Source organism: Camelus dromedarius, chromosome 6, assembly GCF_036321535.1.
Source record: "Camelus dromedarius isolate mCamDro1 chromosome 6, mCamDro1.pat, whole genome shotgun sequence".
Taxonomy (NCBI): domain Eukaryota; kingdom Metazoa; phylum Chordata; class Mammalia; order Artiodactyla; family Camelidae; genus Camelus; species Camelus dromedarius.
The window spans coordinates 28232763-28249225 of record NC_087441.1 but is presented as its reverse complement, the minus strand read 5'-3'; the positions used below and the strand labels follow the sequence as shown (position 1 = coordinate 28249225).

At 36.1% G+C, this 16463-nt stretch overlaps 1 protein-coding gene across 2 annotated transcripts in view; it reads right to left on the bottom strand.

Annotated features, from left to right (window-relative positions):
• Positions 1–15473, bottom strand: part of MED23 (mediator complex subunit 23) — a 38929-nt gene extending 23456 nt beyond the window's left edge. The window contains exons 1-11 of one of the 2 annotated variants that reach the window (XM_010988663.3): positions 15284–15473; positions 14905–14936; positions 14660–14747; positions 12309–12433; positions 10535–10646; positions 8974–9072; positions 8297–8398; positions 7829–7898; positions 6394–6506; positions 5088–5183; positions 4513–4530 (exon numbers count right to left, since the gene is read on the bottom strand). In XM_010988663.3, the coding sequence (XP_010986965.1) occupies positions 4513–4530; positions 5088–5183; positions 6394–6506; positions 7829–7898; positions 8297–8398; positions 8974–9072; positions 10535–10646; positions 12309–12433; positions 14660–14747; positions 14905–14936; positions 15284–15331 (903 nt within the window). In that variant the 5' untranslated portion in view covers positions 15332–15473. The remainder of the gene's footprint in view (positions 1–4512; positions 4531–5087; positions 5184–6393; positions 6507–7828; positions 7899–8296; positions 8399–8973; positions 9073–10534; positions 10647–12308; positions 12434–14659; positions 14748–14904; positions 14937–15283) is intronic. The other variant, XM_010988664.3, reaches the window with a different exon arrangement.
• Between the last annotated feature and the right edge of the window lie 990 nt (positions 15474–16463).

Genomic DNA, 16463 nt, shown 5'->3' with positions numbered 1-16463 from the left:
ACCTGACACTGAAATGGAAACTTCCTCTACCAAAAAAAATAAATCGATCTCAAAGTTAAATCTCTGCTCTTCCCTCTGAAGACAAACATAATGCAGCTTTAATTTTAAATTAGACTATTTTGAAATCTAAAATAAGAAAATAATTGAGTTTAAACACTAAAAATGAAAATGCAACTTCCCTTTCTAGAGGCAAAAAGATTTTTATGCTTTTTAAAGTGATTTAAAAAAATACACTTTTACCAAAAGAAATATGTTAAGCCATATTTTAAGCCATTTTCATATTTTTAATAAAATATGTCATATGACTTAATAGCCAGGCAGTTGGAAGCCCTTCTAGTGAAAATACTAATATAGATGCTTTCCCTCTAAACTTTAGATGTGATTATCAGTCTTTTGCCATGAAAAAGGGATATGATTTCTTTAAATTTAGGGAAAAAATGCAAAATGGGGACGAATTTGGAAAAAAACAAAACATAATGAATAGCATCCCCTCTTTTGCATGCTTTTTGCCAGCTCCAAACTTATAAAGCTCCAATATAGCTGCACTTTCTTAAAGCATGCAAATAGAACAAACATCTATCCAGAACAGTAAGCATCAATGGTTGTTTCATATTTTTTCCAAAAAACACAATGCCATGATCACAGTTCAACCACATTACAGGTTTACAAAAAGAGCAATAGTAACACCACCAGTTGAGACTACGGTACTTTTCCTCCAAATGTAGTTATCATTATGAAGCAGAGCAAAGTGCAACAGACAACACTACAAACTATTTCTTAAGTCAGCATGCAAAACTACTGTGTACAGGGCTTGAAATTCACTAGTTCTGCCAACCACCAACAACCTAAGGAATGTGTCAGACAACACAAATTTAGAGTGAGATCATTCAAAGTATACAAGAGTCAGAAAAATTTGTGAAAAGAAGTAAAGCCAGGATTTCCAGTAGGAATTTTTCATTAGTGACGGGAATTTGCTTCTAGTTTGGAAACTAACCAATTTGTCATCTATTTCTCCATCCATGATGGTCTTCCATCAATCTGCTTCAGGAAAAAAGAATAAACTAAATAAAATTGGTTTTTAGCACCTGAGTCATTTTTGAGTCTCCCTTTTTAGTATTAGCTATTTGTTTTAAAGAACTGGATTTTTACCTACATTTTTTTCACAGTGTAGTGATGGTCATACAGTTAGTGATTTAAAGAGGAAAACCAAACATATAAAGATTTTTGGCAAAGTAAGAACAAATAGGAAATTAACAGTTAAAGCTGATGATCTTTCAATACATATCATGACTCTAGATTACCCTCAAATTTTCTGTTAAGAATTAAATCAGTCAGGAATTTCTATGGCACCAAATGCTCTGGTTAGTTTGAGGGTAGCAGAATGTCTACCAGAATTAACTCTATTATATTTCCCAGGTGTTTTTGGTTAAAGCCAAGGATATTTCTCAAACCAAGTTTAGGGATAGCTCAAACATGTTCCTTTTTTAATTGTCAATTTTAAAGATACACACACACAGAAAAAGGGACAAGAAAAAAGTCTGGAATATAAAATGATCTCTGCTGCTAAATACTTTAGAACAAGTTTTGCTTTCATTTTCAATTGTTAAAAGATAAAACATTAAGACTCTCCACCACATAAATTATTTTACAAAGTGGAACAAGTTAAATTTTTTTTAAAGCAGCTTAATAATCTGTGAATAAAGGTTAATTAGCAATTACCAGGCTGTGATAATTCTGGTAGCCAATGGATGCTAATGTCTATGGCTATTCAAACTTTCTTTCTAAAAATTTTTAAAATTTAAGTCTTTAAGATATAGGCATACAAGTTGAATTAGTCAGTTTACATCATACATATATGCACATTTAGTTAAACCCTATTTTCAATATTTTAATAATTCAATTTCTGCATAAATAGCTCAAACTGTATTGGAAACTTATTTTAAATTTCCAGCTTTGGTGAAAGCTGAAAATCAGGCACAAGGCATTAATAGAAACATTAACCTCCACCCATGCCTGATTCTTTCCCACCATTATTTCAAATAGCAAATGATAATGACTTTCAGTCTCAGCAATCATATCCTGTATTAAGTGGCCCCTGACATTTTCATATAATACTTTTGGTACTGCTTCTGTGGTGCAGCTTGAACATATTGCACTTAGGTGGGATTAAGTTAATTTAAAATCATTATTTCAGTGCCAGAAATCAATTTTAAAGCAATACCTATGCAGGGCAAGTTGGGAAGAAAAATCCCTTTGTGTGTTATATATCATATTCTCTGCCAATCAGAACTGGAGCCCTATGCCAGTTTATACCACTTTCAATGGTGCCTTTCAAAGATAGACTGCATGATTGGTCTAGTACTTCACTGTCTCAGGGCAGCCGGAGTTCACATACCACCACATAAGAGCTTGAAGAGAGGATCTGTTTTGTGATGCTCTTATTCAGCAGAAGGAACACAAACTCTTGCCTAAACACACAAAACAGGATTCTTCCCCTGTGAACACTCTACCTTGCTGGTCACAGAACTGGGCTATTTTTGACCTTCTGAATGCAACCGATTTTAGGGTGAAATACCATAGCCCAATTCCTACTGGAAAATGCAATATGGACAGCTGGTAAAAGGTTTCAAAGCTTTAAGTAAATTATTGCATTGCTAGAGAAAGGACAAGAAAGTATAGTGCAGAATATAGTTCTGTAACGATAAAGGAAGTGACAAGGTAACCTGTTTATTTTTAACTGTATGCTTCTTATACAGTGTGTTCTCATTTTCTACCCTACTTTCCAGGTGGTAAAAATAATATATTACGTCAATTCAGCATATATCTTATATCTACAAGTCCACTCACTGCAGTTTTCTGCCAAAACAATTACTGATGAATTGTGAATTTCTGACAATGTTTACACTACAGTGGGATCTTAATAATGTTCTGTCAGCATTTCCATTATAAACTTCATTTTTTATGGATGTATGTCTTAGTCATAAACTTTTTTTAGGTTGAAACTTGTTAGTTATTGAAAGGATCAGATCAGAAATACTCTTCTCTAAAAATTGCCAATTTCTAGTTTGAGAAGAGCTGCCCCCCAAAAGCCAAAAGCTAAGGATGGCTAAGGATAGCTGGGGGAAGGTACTTGCAGCTCAAATGACCATGGGTACATTGATCCACCAAACTGCAAAAAAAAAATGAGTCAAGTATGACTTAAAGTTCATTGCAAAAATTAGTTTTGAGACATAGCATGAAGCATTTTTTCAAAGTTAACTGAATACTTACCTCTAACTCAAGTGAAAGTTGATCAGAGTTAATGACTTGGTATTTAAGATGTTACATTGACAGGTTATATGAGGTAACTGTCAGATACTGTAGGGTGAAGCAGTTTCAGTTTCACATGTACAAAGGCTTGTCCAAACAAGGAGACTTGGTAAATTTTTCAGAAGAAAAAACTTAAAATAATAAAAGAGATACTGCTACTAGGGTGAGGTTTGGCATGCAAAGTTTCAACACTGAGCAAGTTTTATGGCCAAGCTATATGTCCTTAAAAATAGGGCTTTATAAATGGAAGCACTGGCACAACCTTCACTATAGTATTGCAAACAGTAACGCTATTTTATATAACCTAGACAAGAACGTCTTTTTAAAATCAAAAAGCTGGTCTATTTTAATACATTGGTCTCAAAAATGTTTAACAAAAATAATTGGATCCACTATTTTGCTTAAAATCTCAAAGGTGAAAAGTCCTGGGGCAGACTTGGGACTGCATAAGAGTTTGGTTTATAAAGTTTGGCCATTGCGTGTTCCTCTCACCACAGGTGGGCTTCGACTGAGAGGCGCTCACTCCAGGAGGAGGACACTTCTGGCAAAGACTGACAAAGAAGGGTGTTTGTCAAGCAGGTGTGGGGCCACCTAAGAGTGTGACATTTCTTAGTCAATCCCCATGTTTCCAAAAAAGCCTTCCCTGTGTAAAGCTTACCACTCCAACTTTTAAAAGTAACACATCTCTGTTAAAGTGCTTTTTTTCTCTTTTTTGGTTTGTTCTTAACTTGTTTTTGTTTTTTGGGCAAAGCAACGTAAGTATTTTTATTGATGTTGTTATTTATTTATGTTTTAATAGTCTGGAAAGATAAAGGCCACCACAAATCTTTCCATCTCTGAAAATTCCACCAGGCTAGCTTTAGCCCTAAAGTATGAAAAACAGAAAAATGGAGTGGGAAGGAAAAACAACCCATCAAAAAGTGACAGGCTTTATCATGTGCCAGGTGTTGTCTTTTAGTTTAAAAAATAAAAATAAAAAAAGAATATTAAAAAAAAAACAAACACCAAAAACCAAAAACCAAAACAATCCACCAAAAACAACTCTCATATCCCAAGAAGAAATTCGTTTTAGTGGCCTTGGTCTCAGCATGGTCCTGCCAATTTCAAGCCCCGACCATACATGTATTCTCTAAATGGAATCAGTGGCTACAAAGCGGCCAGCGTATCGTTAGTCACAATACAACAGTAAGGTTGTGAACATACCTGAGCAATGTTCAAGGTCTAGAGCATTGGAGGATGGGCAGGACAAGACAGGACAGAACAAAAATAAAGGAAGAAAAAAAGAAAAGACAAAACAGTGACTATGAGGCCAGCCTCAAGGAACCCAGAGTCAGCACAAACCCTCCCACATGTTAAACCACCAAAAACAAACATACACCAAAAAGAAAAAAGAAAAAAAAAAAAAACAGATCAGCAATGAGGCCACGCTGAAGATACCAAGGGTTTTAAAAATAGACACCCAAACAACAAAAAAAGTCAAAAATTATGGTTAAGTCATGTGTAGGTTTCTCTGGCAAAAGGTATACTTGAAACTGGCCTTATAGAAAAAAAAGCAATGCAAAATAAACCAACTTTTAAAATATCTCCTTTTTAATTTAAACATTCTTAAAGCAATATATAAATGATAGAAACAATACATTGTTTAATAAACCATATATTAAAAAAAAAATCACCAAATAGTTCTTAACTGTTTTGCTCAGTTAGCTATAGCAAAGGAAAGAGAGAAGAACAGTGCAGATTCTATGCAGAATTTACTAGGTTCCAGCACAGTACAGTACCTGCTTATTTAAACCTAGCATATTGCAGACCATATCCCTGGAATAAGGCTGCTCCAAAACATATCTCAACAAAGCAGTCTGTGGTTCAAACAGATCCTTTAAAGAAAATAAAGAAAATTACTGCTTCAAGATCAAAGAAAATGTTAATTTAAATAATTTGAAGTTGGGATAAAAAAAATCCTCTAAAGGCACTTGTTACCTTCGCACAGTAGGCAGTATCTAGTGGGAAAAGATCATACGATTTTAGTGCTTACAATGAATCTGTTCCCACCCCTCATTTGATAAAAGATGTAACTGAGGTGAAGGGACTCGTCCAGGGTCCTAGAGGAAAACTTAGAAGTGGTTTCAGCTACAGTCACATGGAAGTCTTACGTATCACTGTAAGGAAAGGATTTTTTGCTCAGAAATCTAATCAAGAAAGAATGAAGACAGTTTCTAAAGATTCTCATACAGGTGTAAACATAAACACCATTTCCAAATTTGGAGGGGACAAATGACTTGATAGCACAGGGGTAAGAGTGTAGATTCTGGAATTATATTGTCTGAGTTCAAATCCTGACTATACTATTTCCTAAATGTGGGGCCTTAGTCAAGTTACTACCCAACTGTGTGTCTCAGTTTCATCATATGGATAATGGAAATACTACGATAATAGTTAAGAATAAAGGTTGTTGCAAAGCAAAGTTCTTAAAACAGTGCCTGGCACACAGTAAGCACAAAATAAATTTATCTGTTTTCATTATTATTGCTATCATGATGATTGTAAATCCATTTAGCTTACCCCTTTTTCACATTCCAAAGTTTTGCTGACTAATATACCAAGTCAAATTCCATTCTATCAAATTCCATTATAGCTTTATGTCTATATCTTTTATTTCCTTTTATGGATGTTTGTGGATTTTTTTCCTTTGAGAACTTTCGACCCTACTTTTGTCTTCCCTTACCCCTCCCCTTTTGAAAGAAATCTAACAAATAAGAGGCTGACTCAAGTTTTGGGGACACTGCAAATTCATTTTTGGTCCATGATTTGGAAAGGAAAAGTGAAAACAAGGAATCAGTTTAAAAATTCAACTTTCTAACCCCAAGTGCTTTGTCAGAAGCGGATCACTGGAACATACACACCTGCAGTATCAAAAACCACAGGCTAGACTTGGGGGCTGAAATTACACGATAAACCATAAACTATGTTTCATTAAATATTTATTTCTTCAGTCTATGAAGAGTCAATTTAACATTACACATAATATAATTCAGGATGAAGTCTCTCTCAGATGGACCAAAAGTTTCATTATATTTAACAACATACCTTATCATATGGCAAAAGGCCTTTCAAAGGAAAACGGAGAGTTGCAGGATCCAATTTCCATGAATTACAAATGGCGCCCGAGTTATTTACAACTGGCAGAAGGCTGCAGCGGCCTGTATGTGTTACAAAAAATGTTTTTAAATAAATGTGAACATAGCAATGCCAGGTCCTTCATTCACTCTACAAATATTTAATCAATAGCTATGCTGAAACAGGGACTGTTTTAAAAAAATGGTTTAATTAGAAGTTTGGAAATTTTGTTTTGATTATTTTTAATTCAGATGGTTAAAGACCAATTTGTACAGGCCTTCCAAACTCACAAATGTTGCATTTGTCCAAATATCTAGGACAGAGGCCAGCAAGCTATATATAATCCATGGGCCAAATCCCAATAGCTAGCCACCTGTTTTTGTAAAGTTTTATTGGAATACTGTTGCCTTTGTACTGTAATGGCAGAGCTGAGTAGTTGCAACAGACAGTATAGCCCACAAAGCCTAAAATATTTGTTATATCACCACTTATAGAAAAAGTTTACAGACCTTTAGTCTATGGTCAACCTGAGTAACTGTAAGCATAACGTTCCTAAAGGCCTTAGATACAGTATATGACCATCAATAAGTTCACGTATCCAACTGCCTGAAGAACACTATCACTTGGATTTCCCACAGGCACCTCAAGTTCAACATAAATTGAATTCATCATCATCCTTCTCAAGCCTGTAGTACTTCTATAATTCACTAAATGTCAGTATTCACTCAGTTACAAAAGCTAGAAGCCTAAGAATAATCTGTCTAGTGTCTGTTTAGTTTATTTTTGTATTTCTAGTGTCTAGAATAGCACCCGATTCATAGAAAGTACTCAAAATTTGACCACTGACTAAATAATGGTCTACATTCCCAGACTGTTCTGAGGCCACCATGTTCTCTAGAAATAATCCAGTAATATATATGAGCACTGCAAAATTGCAAATCATGTGCTTATCTTTAAAATAAAATTCTGAGAATCTAAAAAAATGAAAAAATAGGAAACAAAATAAATGAAAAACTGAGCAAAGGTGTGAACTGGAATGGGCTGAGAGAGTCAGTCTGAGAGTCTTGTGTGCTGTGGCCAGACAGAAGCAGATCTCCTGACACTTCCAGATGACTCCTGGGTGCTTCACTAGCTCTATCAAAAGTTCCCCTAATCACAAGGAAATACATCTTCTAGAACAGTTCTACATAAAGCTTAGACCCAGTACAGACAGGTGCTCCTCCCTCCCTGCACTCAACACACAAAGTGCCCCCAAACAGGTAAAAGATCATTATTAAGCTCCTAGTGTTATATTAAAATGACAAGCCACCAAGACATGTATAAGATAGTCAGATCTTTATTCAATAGTCAGATCACTAAAAATCAGGTACTAGTATATTTGGTATATTGTAAACCATAACCCTACCACAAATGGAGTTTATCCTTGCTGTGGGCCTGAAGGTATCCACAAAATCTGATACAAGGTTTCCAAGTAACTAAAACAAAACAGAAGTATAAATATAATAATCAAGATTCCTCGGAATACAAGGATCGTTTACATAAAATGAGATAACATGTAAAGATTTACTACAATACTTGCACATAAAATTACTCAAAGTTTAGTTCTCTTTTGCTTCCTTTGAAAGAATTCCTTACCAGTTCATCCACCCCTGAATTAAGCCAAGTCATACCACCGTGCCCTTAGTGTATATTTTATCACATGATATATAGACTGTCTCAGCAGAGAAATGAAAGAAATATATTAGCATAATAAAAATACATATTACCTAAGGATAAAGTGACCATTTAAAAAAGAAGCATACAAAAAATAAGATTAATATAACTACTTTTTAAAAAAATTTCTATTAAAAATTTTAGAAAATATTAAATTTACCCAGTGTGGAAGTTTTCCCTCAGGATATAGTTTCCTGATCTCAGTGACTGCAAAATATGCTGGCAATAAGCAGGCATTTCTTTCCAAGATATACGCTATAACCTAAGAAAAATAAAAGGGCACTGTTATTATTTTACCAGTCCCACAGACAAGCCTTTTAAATGTAACGACAACAACAACGGTATTAAAAAGTACAGATATCATTTTATGGATTCATTGGGCTTAAACTGTAGCGTAAAATATTCATTTATATGTGAAGAATGTCTAAGAATAATAAACAATAGAACAGATTGCTAACAGTAAATAACATTGAAAAAGCTTTAAATATTAGTAGACTCCAACAGGAAGGCAATGGACCAAAGTAACAATTTTTGCAATGTTAGTTATGAAGCACAAAGATCTTTTAATTGGTCCATAGGGTGATGGCTGGTAATAGTTGAAAATACCTTAATATCTATATTATTTTCATAATTAAAAACCATGAATTAATCAAAATTTAAAATTTCCTTTTGAAATATAATGAAAGTAAAACAGCACCTTAAAAGTAGAAGTGATTTTTCTAGAAGTAAATGAATGGAACATTTTACAAACTACTGTACGTTTTAAAAGCACAGAACTATGTAAAACTGGACGTCTTTTAGGGTATGATCAACAAACTGGAGACATGTTGAAATTACCTCTCGTGCTGCTAGAAGCTGCTGCACAACAGCTGAGCTGACTGTATTGGGAATTGTCAAGATTTTCTCCAAAATCACTTTCAAGAGATCTCGAACACCCTGATATAATGGAAGTCATAGGTTAAAATTAAGTAATGTCCCCTGTGCTAGTTAAAACATCTAAAGGTTTCAAGATTAGATACTTGGAAAGTTACCTTCAAGGTCATACTTAATTTTTCTGAACCACAGCTGACATTCAAGCCCCTAACATCAACCCAAGAGAAGTGTCATGTTCCAAGGCAGAATTCTAAAGAATGGCTTGTGATATGAATGGACAAAGAAAGTCACTTATAAATAAAAGTTAAACTTTCCACACTCTGCTAAGCTTTTTTGACCTTTGTAACATTAGAAGAGTTTCTATTATTATGAGGGTCAAAAAATTTGAGCTTAACAGACAGAAAGATATTTGAATAGAACTTGAAAGTACTCTGAAAACATGGGCAATAATAGTCAACTTTCTAGCAGATGACCCTTTCTGCTCCTTCCCACTGGCACAGTCTAACTTTATTCTCCCTTCTCATCAGCAATCACCCACCTTAGTACTTCAAACTTATCCAATAATGCTATTCTGTTCCCTGGTCATCTGCTCATATCTATTACCAGTTGCATTATTGCAGGGCAGAATCTGATATACAGATAAGAACTTTCCTTCCATAGTATAAACTGTGATCAAGAAGGCAGACAATGTAAAATGACTATAACTCAATAAAAAAATGTTTAAAAAAAAGGCAGACAAAACATATACATGAGAGAAATCAGAAACAATGATAAAGCACCATACAAATAAGAAGATAAAAACTACATATTAACCTGCTAAAGAAACTAGTAAAGAAAAAATAACCAGATAAAGCTTCCTAGAATTAATTTTGTATTAAATCATGATTCAAGCCAATAATTATCAGTTAAGTCATTTTAGATTAGAGAAAATACAGATGGGAAGCACAGGGTCAGGTATTGGCAAGTCTTTCAAAAAGGAAAAGAATAAAAGTAGCTTGAATGAAGCAGAAGCCTGTGCAGTGACAGCGTTCCTGAGCTGTGGGATGAGACACAGTTAGGGAGGGCACGCTGCTGTTCGCGGTCAAGGGCAGGCTGAAGATATTTGCTAGGAAGGACACGTGTCCACGGGTGGTCAAGGGGAGGTGAAGCAGGACTTGCTCCCTTCGTCAGCTGATGCCTACATCCCTTCTCAGTCCCACACACACCCCGGCTCTGTGTTCTTTCATTTGAGAGTGGCCCCAACATCATAAGATCTGTGGCATGAAGGCACCCAGGGTCTGCTTGGTGACTTCCCTACTTGTCATAGAAATTTATTAGCCACCTGCCTTTTTAAGAATGCTGGGAGGGGAGCAGAGAAGCTGTGGGAAATACTGAGCAATTTTAAATCCCTTTAGGAAATGCAACAAAATGGAGACAGATTTTGTAAAGACTTCCACTTCATCTCTCCCATGTGAAATTATGATATATACCCTGAAAAGTTAATTATGCCTGAAAGCAATTACTTTGTATAATTAGGAAGAAGTACCTTGTAATCCACTCCTCCAATTATTTTCCGAACCAGTTTAAATGTTAAGGCCCAAAGCTGTGTTCTTTCCCATTCAAGAGTTTCAGAGTTTATGAGGGATTCACAAATCATCCTAGAAAAAAGTAATACCCATTCTAGTTACAAGACAGATTTTGCAAGTTCTGTAATAGGCAAGATCTGCATACTTTGTATATTCGATTTGTCGTAGTAAGTAATAAAGGTACATTATTACTCAAGCACACTTTTAAAAAATTATGTATAGTATTTCACATTTTTTACTTGTATGAAAGACTAAACACAAAGTAGGATTAAATAATATTAATGACATTATATTTTTACTAGTAAGAAATCTACCAAAAGCTATTGGTTAAATGTTTATCCTCTATCATTTCATGGCCAAGTGTATTTTTCCAAAATGGCTGCAACAAGATTTCTGATCCCACACAATCCTCTAAAATGTGACACTGAGACCCCTCCCATGAAGTGTATCAATGTCATTCTCTATCCCTAAATCCAGGCAGCCCCAAGACAGGCAAACGGGATGCTGTATGACTTTTCAAGACAAGGTGATGAAGCTTCTGCTAGCTCTCTTGTAAATGCTTGCTCTTGGACTCCACCATGGTGTGAGTAAGTCAGTCACATGGAGAGGGCATATATAGGTTCTGGCCAATAGCACCAGCTGACGTCCCACAGACAGCCAGGTGTCCTCCAGGTATGAAAGGGGAAACCTTTGTCATGACTCCAGTTCTAGCCACTGTCTGACTGCGATCATGAGACTTGAGAAAAAGACTACCTACTATTTGCCCAGTCAAGCACCATAGTCATGGATGTTAATAATAAAAGGATTATTGTTGTTTTAAGCCACAAAATGTTAAGGTAATTCATCATGCAGCAAAAGTTAACTGGAACTGACCCAGCAATTCCACTCCTGGGTACATATCTGAAGAAAACAAACACACTAATTTGAAAAGATACATGCACCCCTACATTCACAGCAGCATTATTTACAACAGCCAAGATATGGAAGCAACCCAAGTGTTCATCAGCAGATGAATGGATAAAGAATATGTTTCACACACATACACGCTCGCACACGCGCACACACACACACGCACACACACGAATACTACTCAGTCATAAAGAATGAAATTTTGTCATTTGCAACAACATGGATGGACTTAAAGGGTATTATGCTAAATGAAACAAGTCAAACAGAGAAAGACAAATATTGTATGATATCACTTATATGTGGAATCCAGAAAATAAAACAAACTAGTGAATATAACAACAACAAGGTTAATTGAACAAGCTTGTCAAAGTAAATGATCTTAGCCCCTGTGCTGAAAGGCACAGCCTGCCTGGTTTCAAGCATTTCAAGTAAGTAATTCTAAGACTACTGCATTCTAGAAATTAAAACTGAAATATTATGAAGGATTTCTTGTTGAGTCTAATTCCCTTTTTCATTCACTTATCCTTTTATAACAACCTCAACCAATTTCTTTTTATTTTTTTTTTTTATTGAAGTATAGTCAGTTTACAACGTTGTGTCAATTTCTGGTGTACAGCACAATACTTCAGTCTTATAGGAACATACATATGTTCATTTTCTTATTCTTTTTCACCATAGGTTACTACAAGATATTGAATGCACCTTCCTGTGCTATGCAGTATAAACTTGTTGTTTATCTATTTTATGTATATTAGTTAGACCAATCTCTAAACATTAATAAAAAAGACAATTCTTTAGATTGTTCATATCCACCATTATACATACCTGGGTGGAAGGAGACCAGTCTCGACCGCCATTGCTAAGCAATCGTAAAGAAAAGAAATTCTTTTAGGACTATGTTGGCCGTGAATAAATTTAACAATCCACTGGATGCATTGTTCATGAGATTCCTGGAAAACGAGAAAATGATTATATTTTAGGTCTAAACTTCTACTTCATAACTAACAAATAGCTAATAGTACATGGGGAGCACATCAAGACTATGAATGAGATACTCCACTGTAAACATTCGTGGAGAACAATCTCTAAAAAATAAACTGAAAAAGTTCAGATTTAGTACTTCAGTTATATTAAGCTTAAAACCTCCAAAATGAGTACAGTTTTATTAACATATTCATGCCTAATAGAAAACTCTGGCAAAGATTGTGTAAGGTTTTGTATGCACTGCTCTTAATGGCAGATATAAATATTCCTGTCACTGGGGAAAAAGTCCATTGTGAATTAGTACATCAGACTCATGAGAATTTAGTGTGACTCTAACCCCTAAGAGCCCAGTTATGAATCCAATGACATATTCAATTTCTAGACTTGCATAACTTTAAATTTGATGCCAAAATGTGATGCTCGTATAAGTTTGTCTTCTAGAATATTCTCAAGATGTCCTGCCCCTCTGCACTACCAGTGTCACTCTTATACATTTCTATTGTTGAACATATACTGCTGATTGAGAAATAATTTATTTTGTCCTGGCTCCCCCACCAGAATATAAAATTCTTGAAGACAAGAACCATATCTTAACTCATAAATTATTTAATAAATTTTTTTTTCATTTTTAAAAATTAAAGTAGGATTTACAATGTTTCAGGTGTTCAGCAAAGTGATTCAGTTATACATGTATACCTTTATCTACTTTTTCAGATTCTTTTCCATTATAGGTTATTATAAAATATTGTATATAGTTCCCTGTGCTATACAGTAAGTCCTTGTTGTTGTTTAACGCATTAGTAAAAAAATATTGGAAAGCTGTTTAACATCACTCAGAGAAACAAAAAAATAAACCATACTGAGATAAACTTTTTCACATTTTAGATTGGCAAAGATCAAAAAGTTCATTAACATGGTACTGTGCGGCTCTAGGGAATAGATACTCTTATACATTTCTAGTGAGAGCGTAAATTAGTAAAACCCTTAGGGAAAGCTACTAGGCAATTTCCATAAACGTTACACATAAACATATCCTCTAATCTAGCAATATTACTTTCAGGAATTTATTCTGTGTCCTGTGCGTAAAACTATTCATTATAGTATTATTTAAAGTGAAAAAGGTAAGAAGCAACCTGTCAGTTGGTAGGAGACTGGTTAAATAAAGGAAGGTGCAGCCCTATAACAGAATATTATGCTGCTATAAGAAAGTAAGAAAGGAAGACAGAAGTAATTCTTAATGGATTGATGTAGAATTATTTTGAGAATTTACTATTAAGAAGGAAAAAAGCAAGGTGCTAATGAACTGTACACAGCATATGAACATTCTATTAAGATCCTATGCATAAAACACTTCTAGAAGGAAACGTAAACTCGGGATATTGGTTGCAGACCAGAAAAGGAACATGTGGCTAAGCTAAGGGAGAAGGAAGGCAGATTATTCATTGGGTCCAACTTTTGGTATCCTTTGCATTTTGGATCATACGAATATATTATCTATTAAAAAATAATTGAAAGTAAAATAAATTTTTTAAATGAACGTATTGCCACTATGTGACCCACGTCTGAGCAGCAAGTGTTAATTAACCACTAGTCACTCAACTGCAAAAAGGTCTCATTTTTCTACCTATAACGCACCATGTGAAGATAATGTACTAATGGAATAAAAGCAGCTTAAGGATCACATATTTTGTCTTTTTCAAGGCTATGTTTTCTGGTGAATGTTCTTTGTTATGAAGTTTTACTTTTCCTTTCCTCAATTTTATTATAGTATCTTTGTATACTTATTAAAGCATCTTTGTACCTTTACTATAGTATATTCATTATATTATCTTTATATCAATGCTGGGCCAGTTCCTTTGTTGAGTAAGTGAATGAAATTTTTATCCATTACAATCCCTAATCCAGCCCTTTTGAAGTGTACCAAATAAATCAGAAGAGGATGAAAATGGTTTTATATAATCTAACACGCAAGAGATTTTTGGAAGCACTGTGTTGCAGTCGATCTGATTTTTTAGTATAGATTCTCCATTGGAAGAATACAAATTGAAACAAATGGAAACCAGAATAAACAAATAAAAGATGATAACAACTGTATTCCTCCTTTTCCACAAAGACCTTAACAGCAGCATCAAAGTAAATTTAAAAAAAAAAAACAAGGGGTCAGCTGGATGTATTAAAAGTGCAGTGCTCACCTGAGAAAGACCACTCCAGAACTGTCTGAAGGCCCCCAAACAGCTAATTAGTTTTGTTTTTTCATCTTCTGGAGTGTCCATAAACATTCTAAAAAACAATAACCGCATTATTTGCCACTAGTTTTAAAAAGTTAATTCAACATCACCACTATAGTTTATCTTTCAAACCTCCAAGAGAGACCTAAATAAAACCTTAACAAAGATACACTCAGATAAAAACACAAAAGTCTGCCGTATATACTCACCCAGGGAAAGCCTCTTCTATAATTTCCGTTTTCTATTAAAAAAGAAAGCAAACAATTGTAAATTTTTCAAAAAGGGGGGAAAGGGCCTCTACGAGCAAAATAATATAATGCAACATCACAGGGCAAGTCACCTTAATAAGCAACGCGCAAAAACAAACAATACCTGCCCGCCCGGCTTGTAACAAAGGATGCTGTTGATTTCAAAGGAGGCTCTGAATTTGACAGCAGTTTGAGAACCGCGCAACTCTTGCACACATACACGGTATCACAACAGAGAAGAGTTTAGGGAGAGGTTGCCCGGGCCAGGTTCCTTGTGCCATTGCCCCCGAACCACCCCCTCGCTCAGCCATCGCCTGGGATCTCTGGCCGTTCCACTCACCACCACCTCCTCAAAAATGCTCTGCAGTTGCGTCTCCATCTGGACCATCGCCCCCGACTTTCTCGGACGCCAGGCGCGCGGCCCCGGTCAGACTCGAGCTCCTGGAATACAGGGGCAGAAGGCCGGAGACGGCCGCAGGAAACCTCAGCTCGCCCGGGGGGGGGGGGGGGGGCTTTCCTCTTCATAAAACCAGCTGAGACGGCTCCCTACAGGGCCCAGCAAACAACCGGAGCCTGCCCGGAAGTCGGGGAGCGCTGGGTGCGCGCGGAAAACGAAACCCGTAGAAACTAAGGACCCGGCCAGACGGTTCCGCCTGTGGAGAAAAGTGCCGCCCGCGAGCCATACGAGAGCGCCCCCAAGTGGAGCCTCGAGCCTAAGTCACCCTGAGGCGTCTTTGGCGGCAGGCCGCCACTTTCCAGATGAAGCGGGAATCGCTTCCAGCTTGCTGTTAACGCCTCTGCACCCCGGAAAGAAAAAAAGACTGAGGCCCAGGGCATGCAAAATATATTCATCCCATCACAATAGCCTGCAAATCCTAACCCATTCCGGTATCATCAACTCCAAGTCCAAAGTCTTGTCTAAATATCATCTAAATCAGGTATAGGTAAGACTTGAGGTGTGAGTCTTTCTGAGGCAAAATTCCCCTCCAACTACGAACCTGTGAAACCAGATAACAGGTTATCTTCTTACAAAGCACAATGATAGGATGGGCCTAGGATATACATCTCCATTCCAAAAGGGAGAAATTGAAAAGAATAAAGGGGTCACAAATTTCAAGCCTCTCTGAAATCTAGCTGGGCAATTTCCACTAGACTTTGAGGCTTGAGACTAATCCTCTTTGGTTTGATGCTCTGTCCTCCAGGATGGGGGCGAGGACTCGGTAGAGGTTGTAAGCACCTGAGTGGAATGACGTGAACATCCAAGCACGGGAGGCAGTGATGGTGAGGTTGCGAGGCTGGTTCTATGCAGGGGAGTTTATCAAATTAGCAGAAATAGTAAGTGCAATGAAAGTCTGGCTTCACATGGTGGGAGAAGGGAAATACAAATGTGGAAAGAGAGAATAGTAGGACGGACCCTATGGTGCTTGACTGGAACTGGATATTTTGATACGACCTCATGGATATCATACATAGGTAGTTTTAGAAATAAATACATATGATAGGTGTAAGTGTCTATACAC